The sequence below is a fragment of the Salvelinus alpinus genome, chromosome 32, assembly GCF_045679555.1.
Source record: "Salvelinus alpinus chromosome 32, SLU_Salpinus.1, whole genome shotgun sequence".
NCBI classification, from domain to species: Eukaryota; Metazoa; Chordata; class Actinopteri; order Salmoniformes; family Salmonidae; genus Salvelinus; species Salvelinus alpinus.
The window spans coordinates 7,306,003-7,325,883 of NC_092117.1; the positions used below are offsets into that span (position 1 = coordinate 7,306,003).

Consider the following 19,881-nt stretch of genomic DNA (forward strand, 5'->3'; position numbering starts at 1 on the left):
TATCACCCTTTTTTTCCTTTATTTTTTGGGGGAAAAAATAAACAATAGTATGTAGCCTCCATGCCTTTATCTCAATCATGCTTATTTAGATTTTTGTGTCGACAAACTTGTAAACTATTATTCCAATACCTTGTACTCCAAGATAACCGTTCAAATACATGCTTAGGGAAATAGATAGAATACAATTGTAATACAATGTCTTGTAGTTAGTGAAATGTAAAAAATAAAATAGGGACAGTCTCCTCCTGGTGGTATACATTGGACAAGCAGCCTAATCCATTTGTCTAATGAACAACGTTTGACAGGCCTATCATAATTGCATATGCTTTGACAAAAAAACACCAATAACCCATTAACAAATATTAAATATATCAAATGTAAAATGTTTCTTAGATTAAATGGAGGCAAGACATGTGGGGAAACAAAAATACTATGGAACAACTTGATATTTACATACAGTTTACTCTGTGTCCTGCCAAAATCCATGCAGATCTGTGAAATATCCTAAATGACAAATGTATAAATTAAGCACCTATGTTTTAAGATATAAAATATACTTAATCAACAGTTAGTAAGTGATTGCAGGTATGCTTGAAACCCAGCCCCTGTCACGCATCAGGCCTCGATAACGGAATAAAGCATCAGCTAATAATGAGTAATAATAAGTCTGATATTTTATAGACCTCTCATAATTAATAATTCATTATAATTTATATTAAAACGGACACATTTTACTTGTTGGAAACTGTATCCCGTAAAATAAGAAATACAACTATACCAGAAACACTCGGTCAGTCTACAAAAACGTTTATTTCTATGCAGTAGCCTTTATGTAAACACATTAAAGGACATAAAAAATACACGTTGTTAGATCCATTTGGGGAATAATTCACGAAATATAGCATAGCACGACATAATTCTGGAAAACGTGTCCCTTACACACACATTCGTATAAATCCTTAATACATTGCAATATCAAATAATTTGACAGTATGAATGAGTAAACACACGATTTATTTGCGTAAAAGGAACAGAAGTCGAATAAAGTTCAAATGAAACAAGGCCTCTCTCATTTGCTGCATGATAAGACCCACTATATTGAATTTTAATAAACCATAGGCCTACATTTCCGCAGACACTAATCATCATTTATAAATTAAATTCAATACAATAATATATCTTGTACTTTCAAGGTGTAACCGATAATAACTTTATAGTATAATACTATACAATTTCTAATGATAATTCGAATAATATTAGGTCAAACAAATAATAAATACAAAAAACTACTACTAATAATAAAAATGTTACATTAATAGTAGTATGGTAGTTCTGTCTTTTAGTATTAGGCTGCTAAAATCATATGATCTTTAATTTTTGTTGATATTTCATCATGGTTGTAGTTGTTGTTAGGCTATTAGCATTAAATCTAAACATATAACCATCTACATATGAGGCTATAGCCTAGGCCCAAATAGAGGCATATTTGGTTAATGGTAACCAATTAAATAAAACAATACGTTGATTTGATTGGACATCCATAATCCTTTGACAAAACCTATCCAGCAAAGTATTGAGTTCCTAGTGGCTAGTGGTGACTAAATTCGGCTTTCAATTGCAACGAGGGAATGGACCAATTTGTAAGTCGCTCTGGATAAGAGCGTCTGCTAAATGACTTAAATGTAAATGTAACAACACAAACAGTTTGACAACAAAAAGTAGGCGCACTGTGTGTCGATGAGAGAGGGGAGGAAGAGAGTGAGTGAGAGAGAGCGCGTGAGAAGGCGTGTGTGTGTGTGTGTGTGTGTGTGTGTGTGTGAGGGGGAGGGAGGGGAGCAGACACCCCTTACAACAAACCACGACTCAGACGCTGACGAGCTATAATGCTATTTGACACTTCTGTTTGTGATAAATCATCTAACTCGGGGCAGCAGAAGGCTATTCACATGTGGCGAGTGGAAGGTCTAGAACTGCACCAAATGACAAATTAAGTTACTGGACGTATAATGGATGACTTTCTTGTCTATTGTGCAGGTTATGAGGATTTTATTCTCCAATAATCCATACTTTCTATCACTGGATCCGCTATATAAAGACGTGACGTATAATTACCGCGCATCTTGCATTTATATTAAAATGTAGTCTTACCATCGGCATCGACGGGACAAAGGACAGGAGCTTATTCATCAAAACATCTATTAGTAACCGACAGACTACAATTAACATAAGGCTGTACTTTACTTGGAAGAAGCAACGAATTGACTGCAAGGTGGTGTATTTTCATTCCCAGTATTTGACCTTTTAAATATAGGATATGTTGTGCCATATTTTGTGCTGTAATAATATTAACACTATATTCTTGATTTTACTTGTGTGTTCCCCTAGAAATAGTTTTTTTTTTAATCTTCAGAAATAACTTATTGCTTTCTCTCAATATATTATAGGCTTCATAATGGACATGCAAATTATATTCGAGGAGATGACCTGGCCATCGCCACGGAGTATATTATTGGCGTCTTTGACTGCTGTCTTTGCCGTGCACCTGTGGCGCAGGATCAGGCGTAACTGCGATGTATACAGCCCGCCTGGACCCTTCGCTTGGCCGGTCATTGGGAACGCAATAGAGGTTGGCAAAACTCCTCACCTCTATTTCTCTCGCATGGCACGGAAATATGGGAACGTCTTTCGAATCAAACTTGGCTGCCGGGACGTTGTGGTGCTGAATGGCGACGCAATCAGGCAGGCGCTCATCAAAAAGGGATTTGATTTCGCAGGCAGACCGGACTTTACTTCTTTTCAATACGTTTCCAATGGCGATGGCATTGCTTTTGGAAAATTCAGCGAATGGTGGAAAGTGCACCGAAAAGTAGCCCAATCTACTGTTCGGATGTTTTCCAATGGCAACATGAACTCCAAAAAGACCTTCGAAAACCACGTTGTCTGCGAAGTTAGGGAGCTGCTCCGTCTTTTCCTGGGAAAAACGCAAGAGCACAAATATTTCCAGCCGATGACATACTTGGTGGTATCAACAGCTAACATAATGACCGCCGTGTGCTTTGGAAAGAGGTATTCCTACGACGACGCAGAGTTTGCGCAAGTTGTGGGACGAAATGATCAATTCACCCAAACAGTAGGGGCTGGGAGCATCGTTGATGTGATGCCTTGGCTCCAGTATTTCCCCAACCCGATAAAAACAATTTTTGACAATTTTAAAGAGCTCAACCGGGAGTTCAGTAAATTTATCGTTACTAAGGTTGTCGAGCATCGAAAGACCATTCAGCCAAGCACAATCCGGGACATGACAGATGCTTTCATCATGGCATTGGACCATTCTCAGGACAGCTCGCCCGGAGTCTCACCAGGCAAAGATTATGTGCCACCTACTATTGGTGATATTTTTGGAGCAAGCCAAGACACACTGTCTACTGCACTCCAATGGATCATTCTGATACTTGTCAGGTAATAGCCTACGTATTAATGTTGAATCAGCTAAAGTGTAATTAAAGTACTCGTTTTCCCATAGGCTATAATATGTTCTATTAACAATGCATTTTCTATTTTAGTCATTAAGCAGTCGCTCTTATCCAAAGCAACTTACACTAAGTGCACTAAGTTCATCAATTCACAATAGCATATATGCTTTAAGTTGAGGAAACCTATGCGTAAAACAGAAAAAGCTATTTTGTCTTGGGGAAATGATCCATCCTAATATACTAGTATGCCACTGTCTCACTATCAACATAAAACAACGAAAGAGTACTATGCTCTGCTCTTTTATTGCTGGCAGCCTACTACTGTACGTGCTCCTGTGTCCCTCACGTCAGTAGCAGAACTAGGATGTTAGGTAATAGTCTGAAATAGCAGAAGTGTCCAGGCAGGTATTGGAAGCCTCTCATGAGGGCTACGCTGTACTGAAATTTCGCTTGAGAGAAATAAAGTAATCTGAGCCGTAGAACATCATGATGTGAGTTGCCAGTTTGCGCGGGAAAAATAAAACGGTTTCGATAGTAATTCATGTTTATTTTATCCAGTATTTGGCACTTACTTAGGAATTCTTAGCATGATGGCAACTGTAACCATGCTACCAAATCCCCAAATAACCTGTAGCCTATATCAACCTGTTGCTCATAGTTACCCATCAAAAAGATTAATGTATTGAGTATGCCCTCAGTGTTGAAATAGAGGTTAGCTTCCCAATAGGAAATTATTATCTCAATGAACAAAGATACCTGTGTTCTGAGTGTTCACCTTTGACCATTTCCTGTATAGGTTTCCTCATATCCAGCTGCGTCTCCAAGAGGAAGTGGACAAAGTGGTCTACCGGAGCCGTCTGCCCACCATCGAAGACCAGTCTCAGTTGCCTTACGTGATGGCCTTTATCTACGAGGTGATGCGCTTCACCAGCTTTGTGCCTCTCACCATTCCCCACAGCACCATCACTGACACTACCATCATGGGCTACACCATCCTCAAGGACACAGTGATCTTCATCAACCAGTGGTCCAGCAACCACGACCCGGCCAGGTGGACACAACCAGAGACCTTTGACCCCCTGCGCTTCCTGGACCAGGACAGCTCTTTGAACAAGGACCTGGCCAGCAGTGTGCTCATCTTCTCCTTGGGAAAGAGGCGGTGCATCGGAGAGGAGCTGTCCAAGATGCAGCTGTTCCTATTTACTGCACTGCTGGCACACCAGGCCCACTTTAGTCCCGACCCGGACAAGCTGCCCACCATTGACTACACCTATGGGCTGACCCTGAAGCCCAATAACTTCTCCATAGCAGTAAATCTACGGGACAGCATGGACGTCTTGGAGGAGGCTAGCCAAAAGCCCTTCTATGGGGAGACCCAGGAGGACACAGGCAACTCCAGATCAGACTGAGAATATAGTTGCTAGAAGCATTACAAAAACGGTAAATGAAGCTTTTAAGAAGTAGATTCATGAACTGAAATTCGTCCTCATGTGCTATCAGGTATCAGCTACTATATAGTTAAAAATGTATTTATGAACTGAACACTCAGGCAAAATACCCTTCATATACATCTATATTTCTTTGTTCTACAGGTAATCACTCATATGACTATGGCTCACAAAAATGCAACTTTTAAAGATGGTTTTCAATAGGTTATTGCACTGATGTTTGTATATCTTTCACTGGAACACGTCAGAACATAAGAAAGTGTGCAGTGTTCATCTGAGGGCGATGGCATGTTCTTTTACACTTGTTTGCAACTTCATTTGACTGTATTTACTGGAATATTGACCAATTGGAGTTGATTCAGTCATTTTACTTGCACCCACCACCTCAGAGAGTACTGTGTGTACCTTTTATGGCTCAAATTATCTCCCAACAAGGTCAATATGATACAGAGAGAATCTTGATTTATGTAAATATAGATAAGTAGGTAGATAGTAATACCAACCTTATTACTATTAAAAACAATAGTTATGTTTTAAGTGACATGGTGTTGGTAATTCTAATGAGCAGCCCTACCCTAAATTTGACATATGCACTAAGGTTTTACAGAAAACTCAGATTATTGTGCTTTTAATTTTTTTTTGGTCAACTTTAAAAAACAAAATATGGCAACCGGCTCTCATCAAGGCAAAGGGTGGCTACTTTGAAGAATCTAAAATCTAAAAAACATTTATCACTTTTCTTTATCACTTTTTTGATTACTACATGATTCCATATGTGTTCTTTCATAGTTGTGATGTCTTCACTATTATTCTACAATGTAGAAAATAGTACAAATAAAGAAAAACCCTGGAATGAGTAGGGTGTGGACAAACGTTTGACTGGTACTGTACATTTGTTAAATTGAAATGGTCTTTTAAAAAAAATCTATATTAGAATAGTGTTTTCTTTTTTATTGTCTTTTTGTTCTCTTCGAGTGTGTGTTATGTCTTCATACGCTTGAACGTTCAAAAGGCTGCTCTGCAAAAGTTCTTCATATATACCATATTATTAAGATTCTTCATTTAAGATACCAGTTATCAAATTATTTATTCTCCATGTTGTGTTGAATACAGAACATAATCATTGTGTTACTGCAACTGTGATGTTGCTCTTGTGAGAGTATTTTACGATATCTATCTGAACTGATGACATTGAGTTGATGAGTAAAGGTAATATGTGTGATATTATACAGTAATACTAAATTAAAGGACATTTTATTCTTGCTTGATTTGTAACTAGTGTATTTATTATACTGATATGAGTGGGGAGTAACAAGAGATTGCGTTTGGTTTATCTTTTAACACATGCCTCAGAATAGGAGGTATATCTAACCAGCTTTTGAGTACGGTAAGTAGGGGCTCATTCGAACCAAAATAAAAAGTCATGTGGGCAGGTAGAATGAAAATAGAATGCTGATACAGCAATGTTTAGGAATACACAAAGGTTATATAAAAAGTCACTCAACACTTCCATATCTCAAACCCACTATGGCTGAGATTTTCTATTTTTAAATGACCGGTTCAATTGTTTCCCGAAAATAGAATAACCTTTAATTGTGTATTTTCTGAAATGACTGAATTATTATAAGAAATACACTTTGTCTGGTAGTTTGATACAGTAGATTTGATTACTTTCTTATTTCAGCGAGCAAATGTTGTATTGTATTGTACTGTATTATGGGCACATAGCCATGTCATGTTGCAACAAATGGGATAGGAGAGCCCTTTCCCTGCCGTACGTTTTATCTCGCTCACCCAGAACATCCTGTACTTCATCAGCGAGATGCTTGCAGCCAGACAGCCAGCTTGGAGTGCGTGACAAATTCAGATAAAGCCAGATGATTACTGATAACCCTTATGCTCTCCCTTTTACCCAACAGAAAAGGAAGTCAGGAAGTCGAAGAAAAAGATTTGCCTCAGATCTCAGCATAGATAGACAAGACTCGGAAATTCGGCACACGTGAAATAATGGCGGGGTTGTGAGGGTTTGATTTTTGGAAAGGCTTTTTCAAAAACAAACAAACTGTATTCCAACGTAAAGGCAGAACTACGCGTTCAGGGTTCAAAGCTCTCGTCAGTCCTCATCCTGCACACATGACCCTATGGATGGTCATGGACATGTTGAATGCACCTTCAACATCATATTTGGCATGTAAATCTTGGTGGGGCCTGCAAAGACACTACACAACACAACACTAAACAATACATTAATTGCACTATAACGGTGAAAAACGGTGCCCACAAACTGTTAGGGCCTACATAAAGCTGTCCCAACAGCAGAGTCTCAACAGCAGAGCTTTCTTTTCAGCACCATGAAGTGAATGATTACCACTGCTAAACCTGGTTATCAGCGGAGCCTTGTCTGGCAGCGAAACAGTTCATTCAGCCTCATTTAGTGCCTTAAAAAAACATAGCTGATATGGCTGACTTGCTTAAATAAGGGGACGACAAGCAGATAAGAGGCAATCAGTGATTTCAATTAACACATGAACTAGCAAGCGACGACGGACTTAGTCAATATAACTATTTGTTCAGCACATTTGAAATGTACTGTACAGCGACAGAATTCAGAACATAGGCCATTCTTTACACAGAACCCAAACCGGCTGCGCGCGTGCTCCATCGTGCGTAAATTCATTTTGTCCCCGTACACCAAACGTGATCACGACACGCAGGTTAAAATATCAAAACAAACTCTGAACCAATTACATTAATTTGGGAACAGGTCAAAAAGCATTAAACATTTATGCCAATTTAGCTAGTTAGCTTGCACTTGCTAGCTAATTTCTCCTATTTAGCTAGCTTGCTGTTGCTAGCTAATTTGTCCAGTGATATAAACATTGAGTTGTTATTTTACCTGAAATGCACAAGGTCCTCTACTCCGACAATTAATCCACACATAAAACGGTCAACTGAATCGTTTCTAGTCATCTCTCCTCCTTCCAGGCTTTTTCATCTTAGAACTTATATGGTGATTGGCATCTAAACTTTCATAGTATTACTACAACGACCGGCAACACAGTTCGTCTTTCAATCACCCACGTGGGTATAACCAATGAGGAGATGGCATGTGGGTACCTGCTTCTATAAACCAATGAGGAGATGGGAGAGGCAGGACTTGCAGCGCGATCTGCGTCAGAAATAGAAAGGACTTCTATTTTAGCCATTGGCAACGCAGATGCTCGTTGACGCGGGCGAGCAGTGTGGGTGCAATAATTGAACAACATAGATTTCTAAATTTATTTTGCAACGCTCGCTCACGACGCGAGCGGTGTGGTCAGCCTATTACAGTGTACTCCATGTACCAGTCAGAACCGTAGGATAAGTAAATGGGGCATTTAAAACATAATGAAAGCTCTTACAATATTCGATGATTACATTTCTCTAACACAGGTTATAGGCTATTTGTGCATCACCAAGTTAGAACATTAGGCAAATTAAAAGGTGAAAATAGAGCAAATTATTAGGGTGAGGTACATTAGACGCCGTTTGGGTCTTTGCCTGTCGAGAAAGATACATGTCATATAACACTATTTGACATGTTAAATAAGCTTTTAATTTGACACGTCAAATAACACAATTCTATTATAGAATGTTGTGTGTGCTGAAATTGCACGTGCAAGCCAAGCACCACAACTACTAACGTTATGTGTTTACAATACCACGTTGGTGAAAATAGACCAAATTATTAGTGAGGCACATTATTATTAATGTGTTAAACACAATAATAGTGTTAAACACAATAATAGTCTTTAACATGATTTTTGAATGACTACCTCATCTCTGTACCCCACACATACAATTATCTGTAAGGTCCCTCAGTCGAGCAGTGAATTTCAAACAGATTCAACCAAAAAGACCAGGGAGGTTTTCCAATGCCTCGCAAAGAAGGGCACATATTGGTAGATGGGTACAAAAAAAGCAGACATTGAATATCCCTTTGAGGTTGGTGAAGTTATTAATTACACTTTGGATGGTGTATCAATACACCCAGTCACTACAAAGAAACAGGCGTCCTTCCTAACTCAGTTGCTGGAGAGGAAGGAAACCGCACAGGGATTTCACCATGAGGAAAATGGGGGACTTTAAAACAGTTTGAGTTTAATGGTTGTGATAGGAGAAAACTGAGGATGGATCAACAGCAATGTAGTTACTCCACAATACTAACTTAAATGGCAGAGTGAAAAGAAGGAATCCTGTACAGAATAAAAATATTCAAAAACATCCATCATGTATGCAACAAGGCACTAAAGACATACTACAAAATATTTGGCAAAGCAATTAACATTTTGTCCTGAATTTCAAAAAACAACAAAAGCACAAACGAAACGTGAAGCTACTGATGTGCACAAAGGCAACAATACGTAGACAAGATCCCACAACACAAACGAAGAAAATGGCTACCTAAATATGATCCATATCAGGCCAACATAGACATACAAAACCCCTAGACCTACAACACCCCTAGACATACAATAACCCTAGACATACAAAACTAGCGGACCCTCCCTAGTCACACCCTGACCTAACCAAAATATAAAGAAAAACAGAGATATCTAAGGTCAGGTCAGGGCGTGACAGTACCCCCCCCAAAGGTGCGGACTCCCGGCCGCAAACCTGAACCTATAGGGGAGGGTCCGGTTGGGCATCTACCCTTGGTGGCGGCTCTGGTTCTGGACGCAGCTTTGGAAGCTCCGGACCGTGGGTCGTCTCCGGAGGCCCCGGACCGTGGAAAAACAATTATGTAATTAATAATACATCACAATATGTAATGACTAAAAAAATGTAATTACATTTTTATTAGCAGGGTACCAATTTAATATGATGAACAATAATGACATTTACTGTCATGGGTGGCAAAAAAATAGCTATCTGAAAGCCACACCTACTGAAAATAACCTATGGATTACATAAAGAAAATACCTAACTGCTGGGTCAACTCAGCATGAAAGTGAATATAAACCAATTGACGGTTAAATTAACCCAATATGTTGGGTTATTCATGCAACACTGGCTGGATCAAAATAACCCAACGTGTGTTCTGTCCAATATCTATCCAACGCTGGGTTACCAAATAACCCAAATTGGGTTGATTTTAACCCAGCATTTTTTTGTGTATGTGGTGAGGAATATGACCTAATCCCTGATAGCATGACTGATGACAGTTTGGTTTTGTGACTCATTACGTCACAATTTCCCATTAGCCAAAAATACTGACAGTCGTGTCTGTGATGGCCAATCATAAATTCATGACAGTTCCTCAAAAGTAGGATATAGTTGACCAACCTCCCAGACAGGCAATGTGCACATTAGCTGAAGTTTTCCAATAAACCTTACTTTCAAGATGATTAACTACCGCAAACATTTCCAGTTAGGACATTATGAGAAGGGAAAGGAGAACATTTCCCAATTATGTAACTTGCAGCTACACTATGTTGTTCAGATGAGATAATAACCCTTAATGATTTCCCTGAGCCACTGGTATATTTGTTTGGCCTTTGAGGATCATGAGACAAGTACAGTACGTTAGGGAGAGTTAGTGATTGTGGTATGCAGCAGGGTTGTGATTAAGACATTAACATGAACTTTTCAGTCCACTTTGGAAAATTAAGAGGCATTTGGTAAGAAGTTGCAACAGGATTAACACCACTGACATGGAATACTGTAGTTCATTGCTGTGTGGAGGCAAGTTCCATTAATTTGGTACAAATGATAAGGCTAAACCAACGTTCCAAGGATTTATTTGGAGTTATTTTAATACTGAACAAACACCTGTGTTCCTTTAGGAGGTAATTGAATGAGTCTACGCCGTAACAATAACCTGAAACATGACCAGACTGGAGGGAAGTCGGACTGGATTTGATCCAGTGACAAATTTAAATTGGCTCTGGAACAAACTACACAGTCTGCACAAAAAGGGGAATGGAAGGGGGCGTACAAATAAAACATCACACTTCACCTTTGGTAATCAAGCAAGAACTTGCTTTCATACCTTGCTATTCCATTACATTTGGACCGAGACCAGGGTAAATATTTGGGTGATAATAGAATGAAAATGTCCCGATTAGATTTTAATCAAGTGTTGCGTACAAAAATAGTTGTGTGTGCATGTATTCCAGCAACATCCCCCCTCTCTCACACACACACACACACACACACACACACACGATTTCACGTATTTATTGAAAAATGGCAGACTCAAATAACATTGATCAGTAGTGTCTATAGAATAGTAGTTTCCAGAGCCATGCATTTTCATTTCTAAATACATGGCTCGAGTAGTGTCTATATAATATTTTATGTACTGTATTTAATTTACAAGATATTATAAACTGGGTGGTTAGAGCCCTGAATGCTGATTGGCTGACAGCCGTGGTATATCAGACCATATACCACGGGTATGACAAAACATGTCTTTTTACTGCTCAAATGATTTTGGTAACCAGTTTATAATAGCAATAAGGCACCTCAGGGTTTGTGGTACATGGCCAATATACCACAGCTAATGGGCTGTATCCAGGAAATCTGCATTGCGTTGTGCGTAAGAACAGTCCTTAGCCGTGGTATATTGGCCATATACCACACCCCATCGGGACTTTTGCTTAAAATTTACTTCACTGCCCACTGGGCATAGACATCAATTCAACATCTATTCCAAGTTGGTTCAACGTAATTTCATTTAAATGACGTGGAAACAACATTCATTCAACCAGTGTGTGCCCAGTGGGTACAATGTGTACAACCCTAGATAAAACAAAAGCATACATTCATATTACTGGAACGCAGACAAATCTGAGGCAAAATAAATGATATCATTCTTGTATTTCACCTCTCAGATAAAGTATGCACCAGTTAATGGTTTCCAGAAGACTTGATAGGGAAGGAAACTTGACTCCTATGGAGAATCTCAATTTCATACTCCTCGAGTCCTTTTTCCTCGCCTCATGTTCAAAACCCATTGGATGAGAAAGCCAGAGGTCCCTTCCCTCTGACCTCCTCCAATTGAGAAGGAGAAGAGGAGAGAGGACGCGACGAGTATGACATTGAGATTCTCCCTAGGAGTCGTGTTTCTTCCCCTATCGAGTCCTTCATCTTATCCGATGGGACCATCATCTCAGTCTATGTACAACAGTGACAGGAACACAAAACCTGCCAACCAGCAGAGCTACACTAGTGGTCCACTCATTGCAGGTCAAAGAATACTTAAAAAATGTCCAAGTCTGCATCTGAAATGGCACCTTATTCCCTATTTAGTGCACTACATCAGACCAGAGCCCCTATTCCCTATTTAGTGCACTACATCAGACCAGAGCCCCTATTCCCTATTTAGTGCACTACATCAGACCAGAGCCCCTATTCCCTATTTAGTGCAATACATCTGACCAGAGCCCCTATTCCCTATTTAGTGCACTACATCTGACCAGAGCCCCTATTCCCTATTTAGTGCACTACATCCGACCAGAGCCCCTATTCCCTATTTAGTGCACTACATCTGACCAGAGCCCCTATTCCCTATTTAGTGCACTACATCTGACCAGAGCCCCTATTCCCTATTTAGTGCACTACATCTGACCAGAGCCCCTATTCCCTATTTAGTGCACTACATCTGACCAGAGCCGCTATTCCATATTTAGTGGACTATGGCCCTGGTCAAATGTAGTGTACTTTATAGGAAATAGGGTAACATATAGTTATAGTGCCTTCAGAAAGTAGTTCAACCCCTTGAATTTTTCCACTTTATCATGTTATAGCCTTTTTTAATAATTTTTTATTAAAAAATTAAAAATGAAAAGCTGAAATCTTTTGAGTCAATAACTATTCAACCCCTTTGTTATGCCAAGGCTAAATAAGTTCAGGAGTAAAAATGTGCTTAACAAGTCACACGAGACTCACTGTGGTCAATAATAGTGTTTAACATGATGTCTTGAATTGACTACCTCATCTCTGTACCCCACACATACAATTATCTACAAGGTCCCTCAGTCGAGCAGTGAATTTCAAACAGATTCAACCACAAAGACCAGTGATGTTTTCCAATGCACTTATTGGTAGATGGGTTAAAACAGAAAGAACAGGCATCAACATTTTTCTTTTAAAGCAGTTCTTAGGCTAGGCTATTTCAGTGTAATAAAAAAACAAATCAAGAATAATTATTGATACGTATGCAGTTTACAGGGGACCATATTCATTTCTGAAACCAACAGGGTGAGTATAATTATTAAAATATTTTCTAGCTACAGTATTGCCTGGTCCTCCACACTCGACTGCAGATTGCTTCAAGGTGAGATGGGAGATAATCTACATCCCAGTGAACACCATTGATTGACATACATCAAAGATAGGAACAGCCAATGAAATTGGATTCTGGGTGTAACTGCTTGCTGATAGGTCAAAACAGTCCCTTTTACCACAATCTCTTTAGCAAACAGATCTCAAAGAATTTTGATATCTGCTTTTACAAGACATCAAGCTGTGTCTGTGATAAACGTGTTCTCCAGAACACTGTTCCCTAGCGTGCACAGCCGATCCAGTCATCTCCAATCCCAGAGAGTATTAGCAAGAGTCCGGTATTTCAAAAATGTTGAAGCCCCCATTGAAGGTACTGTCCCATCAGTAATCAAAGAAGACATTGATTTGGATTCCATTCATAGTGTGGCTTCCAGTGAAGAGGATCTCCCTAGCGAGAGGACGTAACCATTTCGAAACGTCCTCAATAAACACCTAGCGCAGGGAGAAGGTAGTCAAGCTCCTTCTGTGCCTCCTCATCCTTGGAGAGAGAGAGAGAAATAAAAAGAGACAATCCATCTCTTTTTGAACCACAACAATGACAAAACGTGAGAAAACTAAGGCTTTAGAGCACGAGAATAAGCCGGTGACAATCCAGTCAGTACCCACCTCTTTGGAAACGGTTTCCATGGAGGCAGCAGCATCCCACATCTTCCTGGCCTGACCTTTCTGCCCCAGGTCTCTGTAACACTGACCAATCAAAAAGACATTCCTCCTCCTCATCATTATCACCATCGGTGCACGTACAGAGTCCGTTTGACGATTGGATATACTGTAGATTCATCTAAGATGCGAACATTACAACAACGCGGGCAGTCCGGACTTACCTTGGCTAAAAACACATAGTTTAACTTGGAGTACTTGGGACGGATCTCCTCCACCTGTGAAAGAATGAAAACATGATAAAAACACGAGAACGCTGCACTTGTTGACAATCAACTCTTTCGGGAGTTCAGCTTCCTGAGGCTGGGACAACATGCCCTCTCCCTGTCCAGATTCTCTGTATCCTGATTAAGAGTCATACTCTTGTGAAAAGGTAGCCCTGCATTGTAAGCACAAATCTCCCCCGCCAACCTAGAGAATGTCCGAGTTAAGTGTTACCATAAGGCCAGAGGAGGCTGGTGGGAAGAGCTATAGGAGGACGGGCCTCATTGTAAAGGCTGGAATGGAATGAAGTGAGTCAAACGTGGTTCCCATACGTTTGATACCGTTCCATTGATTCCATTCCAGCCTTTACAACGAGCCTGTCCTCCTATAGCACAATAACATGTCTGTATTCTTCCATTGGACCGGCACCAAAACCACAACCGCTAACAAAAACACTGCCTCACAGTTTACGTTCTAATGGCATCAGATCAGTCCAGGACAGGTACGGGGGGTTGGTACAGGATTTGGGCAAATGACTGCAATTGAAACATAGAACCTGCTCAGCACACACAATTACAGAAAGGACTAACCATAGCACTATACTGCCTCTAGTCGTAGACAATTCTATTTCACTTGACTTTACCTTAATTCAGACCCTATATAGCCTGAGTATTAATAGTACAGTGAGAAGAATACTAGGGAAACACCTGGGCACTAGGTAGTATGTAGTCACGGTTTGTGTACTTGGTTATAGTGGCACAAGTTGTATAACAGCAGGATGTGTTTGTTGAAGCTAAACAGCCTCTACCAGAGTCCTTGCGGCCAGAAGAGACAAGTTACAACAGAGACCACTTAAATTCAATTGATGGGTGAGATACACACGACGTGAGGAAGAGGCATGAAGCAAGAGAATCTTGGCCAGGGGCAATTTCACATCTCTCTATATAAACATGTGAAATGTGGGAACACAGATTAAGCCTCTGAATACTTGGGGTTTGGTCTTTCAATCTGGGTGCAGAAGTGACCTCTGGGCAAATCCCGACTCAACACTAAACCCGATAGGCTGATGTGCGCTACATCTTTCAATGGGTTGGAGAGAGAGCATGAGGGCAGAGGATCTAACAGCAAGTGCGCAGGACACAGGGAGGAGTTCTCCGAGTTTAAATGTACAGTGATCAGGAAAGCCGAGTTAAAGAGAGAGAACTTGGGGCGGCAGGTAGCCGGGCGGTTAGAGCGTCGGACCAGTAACCGAAAGGTTGCTGGATCGAATCCCCGAGCGGACAAGGTAAAAATCAGTCGTTCTGCCCCTGAACGAGGTAGTTAACCCACTGCTCCTAGGCCGTCATTGTAAATAAGAATTTGTTCTTAACTGACTTGCCTACTTAAATAAAATAAAACTTGAAAGGACTGTATGATTCTAACAGGATAAAGTATACAGTACTGAACTATGAAAGTAACAGAAACAGTGTAGCTGTCCATATTCAAAGCTAGCAGTTGGGCAAATGAGAAATGTACTGGTAAATTATATTTGCAAGGCCTGACATGCTTTACTCCACTAACACGTACTGCCAAACACCACAATCTATGGTAGCAAGGAGAATCCCAGTACCTTGAGGAAGTTCTTCAGCGCATCTTGGACCGTGGCACTTGGAGGCTCTCCAAACAATGTGGCAGCGATTTTCCTCTCGATCCAGGACAGCTGAGCCACCTGAACAGAACCAGTGTATAGAGCCCTTTCAGAACATGGTAAATCAGATAAGCATTTAAAACAACATGGTGTGAACATGACTCTCACACTACAGTGTGTAAACAGTGCAAGTAGCATTTAAACAAGGGGGGTCATGGGAGTAAAGGATCTGAAAATGACTTTTCCCCCACCTTTTTTTTCATTTTTTCACCATGGAAAGACAGTTCCAAAATACTAACCAATGTTCCTAAAGCCCCGTCACTCAGGATGCGGAGACAATATAATCCGCAATGGAAGCAGTTTCTAATCCTAACACAAACCAACCCATCATGATAAACAGTCACACACACACACACACCTTTTCCATAAAACTTGATTACAGGAATAAGATAATGGGCCTAATGTGATGGACTTGCTGCGTCAAACGCACGCACTGTTCCTTCCCCGCCCCTTTCATCTTAGAAATGTGCAATTGTAGGTGTAGCACTGCCTTGCCGTCACCGTGGGCCCTTTCAAAGAGGGGCCCCTGCCTGAACGTAAACAGTGGATCAACATTTAACGTGAACACAGAGCAGAAAGCCCTTTACATTCACTCTCACAAAACATCAGGTGTGACTTTTTCTTCCTGCTTCTGAGAAATAGCCACTCATCTTGGACTGCAGCTAGCTACACATGGGAGGGTATGTGGAGGGTGTTTGTGTGTGTGTGTGTGTGTATCTGTGTGTGTTGACCACCACCATCGTTCCATAGGCTAATGACTCCTTCTCAAAGCTTCTACATTGATCACTTTTCAGCGAGTGTATTCCTCACTGTATGGTTGACTTGGGTTCGTGTGTGTGTGTGTGTGTGTGTCACATACAGCATAGCACCAGCGGCCCAGCAGGTAGTAAGACATAGGATCCTGTGGTTTCAGCTCGATGGCCTTATCCAGATGATCCTGAACACAGAAGAGGACAGACGGCATTAAGCGTTGATTCATCACACCACACATTTTCCTCTGACCTGATCTGTCCTGCTCCACACCTACCCACAACTATGCCACAAAAAAAATCTCTCACACACGCACATGCATCACAAGCTCCTATTTGTCATGCAACCCTTTTCCCTCCCCCTGTTCTTTTTCTCTCTCATATTTTTTTTATATAAATGCTGCGTGCGGTTTCCCCAGTCTCAGCCATTATGCAACCCATGCTTCTGGGTGTTTTATTTATTTAACCCTTATTTTAGCAGGTAAATTGAGCGAGAACACATTCTCATTAACAGCAACAACCTGGGGAATAGTTACAGGGGAGAGAAAACAGCCAATTGGAAGCTGTGGATGATTAGGTGGCCATGATGGTTTGAGGGACAGATTGGGAATTTAGCCAGGACACCAGGGTTAACACCCTACTCTTACTCTTACTATAAGTGCCATGGGATCTTCAGTGACCAGAGAGTCAGGACACCCGTTTAACGTCTCATCCCGAAAGACAGCACCCGTCACATGGCAATGTCCCCAATCACTGCCTTGGGGAACTGGGATATTTTTTTAGACCAGATGAAAGAGTGCCTCCTCCGAAAGAGTGCCACACCAGCAGCATCTGGTCTCCCATCCAGGGACCAGCCCTGCTTAACTTCAGAGGCAAGCCAGCCGTGGGATGTAGGGTGGTATGCTGCTGGACAGTGAGGGGAGTGATCTGAATAGAGCCCACAGTCAATAAGGGTAACGCCTGTACAGCAGTCAGTGTATACAAGCACTGACAATAACCGTATGAATAGGATTTTTTTTTTTACATTTAATTTGAGGGATACCTGACCTAAATAAGACCGAGGGTGATTCTTCGGCTGTCAACTTGTGGTTGTATGACCGGGGAGGACCCTCGACATAGCTGGGAACCAACACTGACTGAGCGAGACCACAGGGGAAGTTCTGGAAAAGCACACGCCCCGACCTCACCTCAGTTACCCTGTCTTATTATTGCTAAACTCCATCTGTGTGCCTGCCATCACCTCAGGTGCTGCTAATGTAGGTAAGGTCTGACATGCTTCAAGTACACACAAAACAAACACTTGAATCAGTGACTACATAAAGATATGGCTTTGTGTGTAGACGGTCTGTCAAAAAAAATCACTTACTTTGAAGATGTAGCCATTCTTTATCCTGTTCTGCACAGTCTCGTACTCTGTCATGATTCCACACATTATGGCGTACCTAGAGAAACAGAGACAGAGAATTGAGAAAGTCGCTCGACAATGTTGCTTTGGCAATTTTGAATATGTCATTTTGTCATGCCAATGAAGCCTTTTGAAAGTGAGAGACAGATACAGTGCCCTCAGAAAGTATTCATACCCCTTGACTTATTCCATATTTAGTTGTGTTACAACTGAATTCAAAATGGATTAAATATATTTTTTTCCCCCTCACCCATCTACACACAATACCCCATAATAACAAAGTGAAAACATGTTTTTAGAAATTGTTGCTCATTTATTGAAGATGAAGTACAGAAATAATCGCATTTACACCTCTATTTCAAATACTTTGTAGAAGAAGCACCTTTGGCAGCGTTTACAGCTGTGGGTCTGTCTGAGTAAGTCTGTAAGAGCTTTCCACACCTGGATTGTGCAACATTTGCCTATTTTTTCCTCCCTGAAATTGCTTTAAGCTCCGTCAAATTGTTTGTTGATCATTGCTAGACAACCATTTTATATAACTTGCCATAGATTTTCAAGCAGATTTAAGTTCAAACTGTAAGTCGGCCACTCAGGAACATTCACGGTCTACTTGGTAAGCAGCTCCAATGTAGATTTGGCCTTGTGTTTAAGGTTATTGTCCTGCTGAAAGGTGAATTAAACTCAGTGTCTGGTGGAAATCAGACTGAACCAGGTTTTCCTCAAGGATTTTGTCTATGTTTAGCTCCATTACATTTATTTTTTTATCCTGAAAAACTCCACAGTCCTTAATGATTACAAGCATACCCATAACATGATGCAGCCACCACTACGCTTGAAAATATGGGGAGTGCTACTCATGAATGTGTTGTATTGGATTTGCTCCAAACATAACACTTTGTATTCGAGACAAAAAGTGAATTGCTAAGCCACATTTTTGCCAGTATTACTTTAGTACCTTGTTCCAAACAGGATGCATGTTTTGGAATATTTGTATTATGTACAGACTTCCTTCTATTCACTCTGTCATTTCGGTAAGTATTGTGGAGTAACTACAATGTTGTTGATCCATCTTCAGTTCTCCCCCATCACAGCCATTAAACTCCGTAACTGTTTTAAAAAGTCACCATTGGCCTCATGGTGAAATCCTTGAGAAGTTTCCTTCCTCCGGCAACTGAGTTAGGAAGGACGCCTGTATCTTTTGTCGTGACTGGGTGCACTGACACACCATCCAAAGTGTAACGAATAACTTCGCCACGCTCAAAGGGATATTCAGTGTCTGCTTTTTAAATGTTAACCCATTTACCAATAGGTGCACTTCTTTGCGAGGCATTGGAAACCGCCCTGGTCTTTGTGGTTAAATCTGTGTTTGAAATTCACTGCTTGACTGAGGGACCTTACAGATAATTGTATGTGTGGGGTACAGAAATGAGGTAGTCATTAAAAAAAATCATGATAAACACTATTATTGCACACAGAGTGAGTCCATGCAACTTATTATGTGACTTGTTAAGCACATTTTTACTCCTGAACTAATTTAGGCTTGCCATAACAAAGAGAGAAATTTGGGGGATGCTTGTCCTGTTACACACAAGTGTGCAATTGAAATGCATTTCTTTGCACGTCTCAACTTGCCCTGAGACACCTGTAGGGAGTGGGGTCACGGCCAGGGTCGCCATTTTACAGCGCCCATGGATCAATTAGGGCTAAGTGCTTTGCTCAAATCAAAAATACCTAAAAAAAGCAGCAGTAAAATAACAATATCGAGGCTATATACAGGGGGTACAGGTACAGAGTCAATGTGCGGGGGCACCGGTTAGTCGAGGTAATATGTACATGTAGGTAGAGTTTTTAAAGTGACTATGCATAGATAATAACAGAGTAGCAGCAGCGTAAGAGGGGGGGGGGGGGGGGGGGGGGGAGCAATGCA

The 19,881-nt window shown here is 40.8% G+C and overlaps 2 protein-coding genes across 4 annotated transcripts in view; one reads left to right on the top strand and one right to left on the bottom strand.

The window, feature by feature from the left end:
• Positions 1-1,843: 1,843 nt before the first annotated feature.
• On the top strand, positions 1,844-6,184 carry LOC139562430 (cytochrome P450 1B1-like). Its single transcript, XM_071380144.1, has 3 exons — positions 1,844-2,269; positions 2,445-3,459; positions 4,270-6,184. Exons 2-3 carry the CDS (start codon positions 2,453-2,455, stop codon positions 4,880-4,882), a joined length of 1,620 nt encoding a protein of 539 aa, XP_071236245.1. The 5' UTR covers positions 1,844-2,269; positions 2,445-2,452; the 3' UTR covers positions 4,883-6,184.
• A 4,940-nt stretch (positions 6,185-11,124) lies between these two features.
• Positions 11,125-19,881, bottom strand: part of LOC139562672 (regulator of microtubule dynamics protein 2-like) — a 67,218-nt gene continuing 58,461 nt past the window's right edge. For all 3 annotated transcript variants that reach the window (XM_071380557.1, XM_071380559.1, XM_071380558.1), the window contains exons 6-11: positions 17,916-17,991; positions 16,660-16,737; positions 15,723-15,821; positions 14,074-14,127; positions 13,856-13,936; positions 11,125-13,727 (exon numbers count right to left, since the gene is read on the bottom strand). In XM_071380557.1, coding sequence (XP_071236658.1) covers positions 13,671-13,727; positions 13,856-13,936; positions 14,074-14,127; positions 15,723-15,821; positions 16,660-16,737; positions 17,916-17,991 — 445 coding nt within the window. In that variant the 3' untranslated portion in view covers positions 11,125-13,670. The remainder of the gene's footprint in view (positions 13,728-13,855; positions 13,937-14,073; positions 14,128-15,722; positions 15,822-16,659; positions 16,738-17,915; positions 17,992-19,881) is intronic.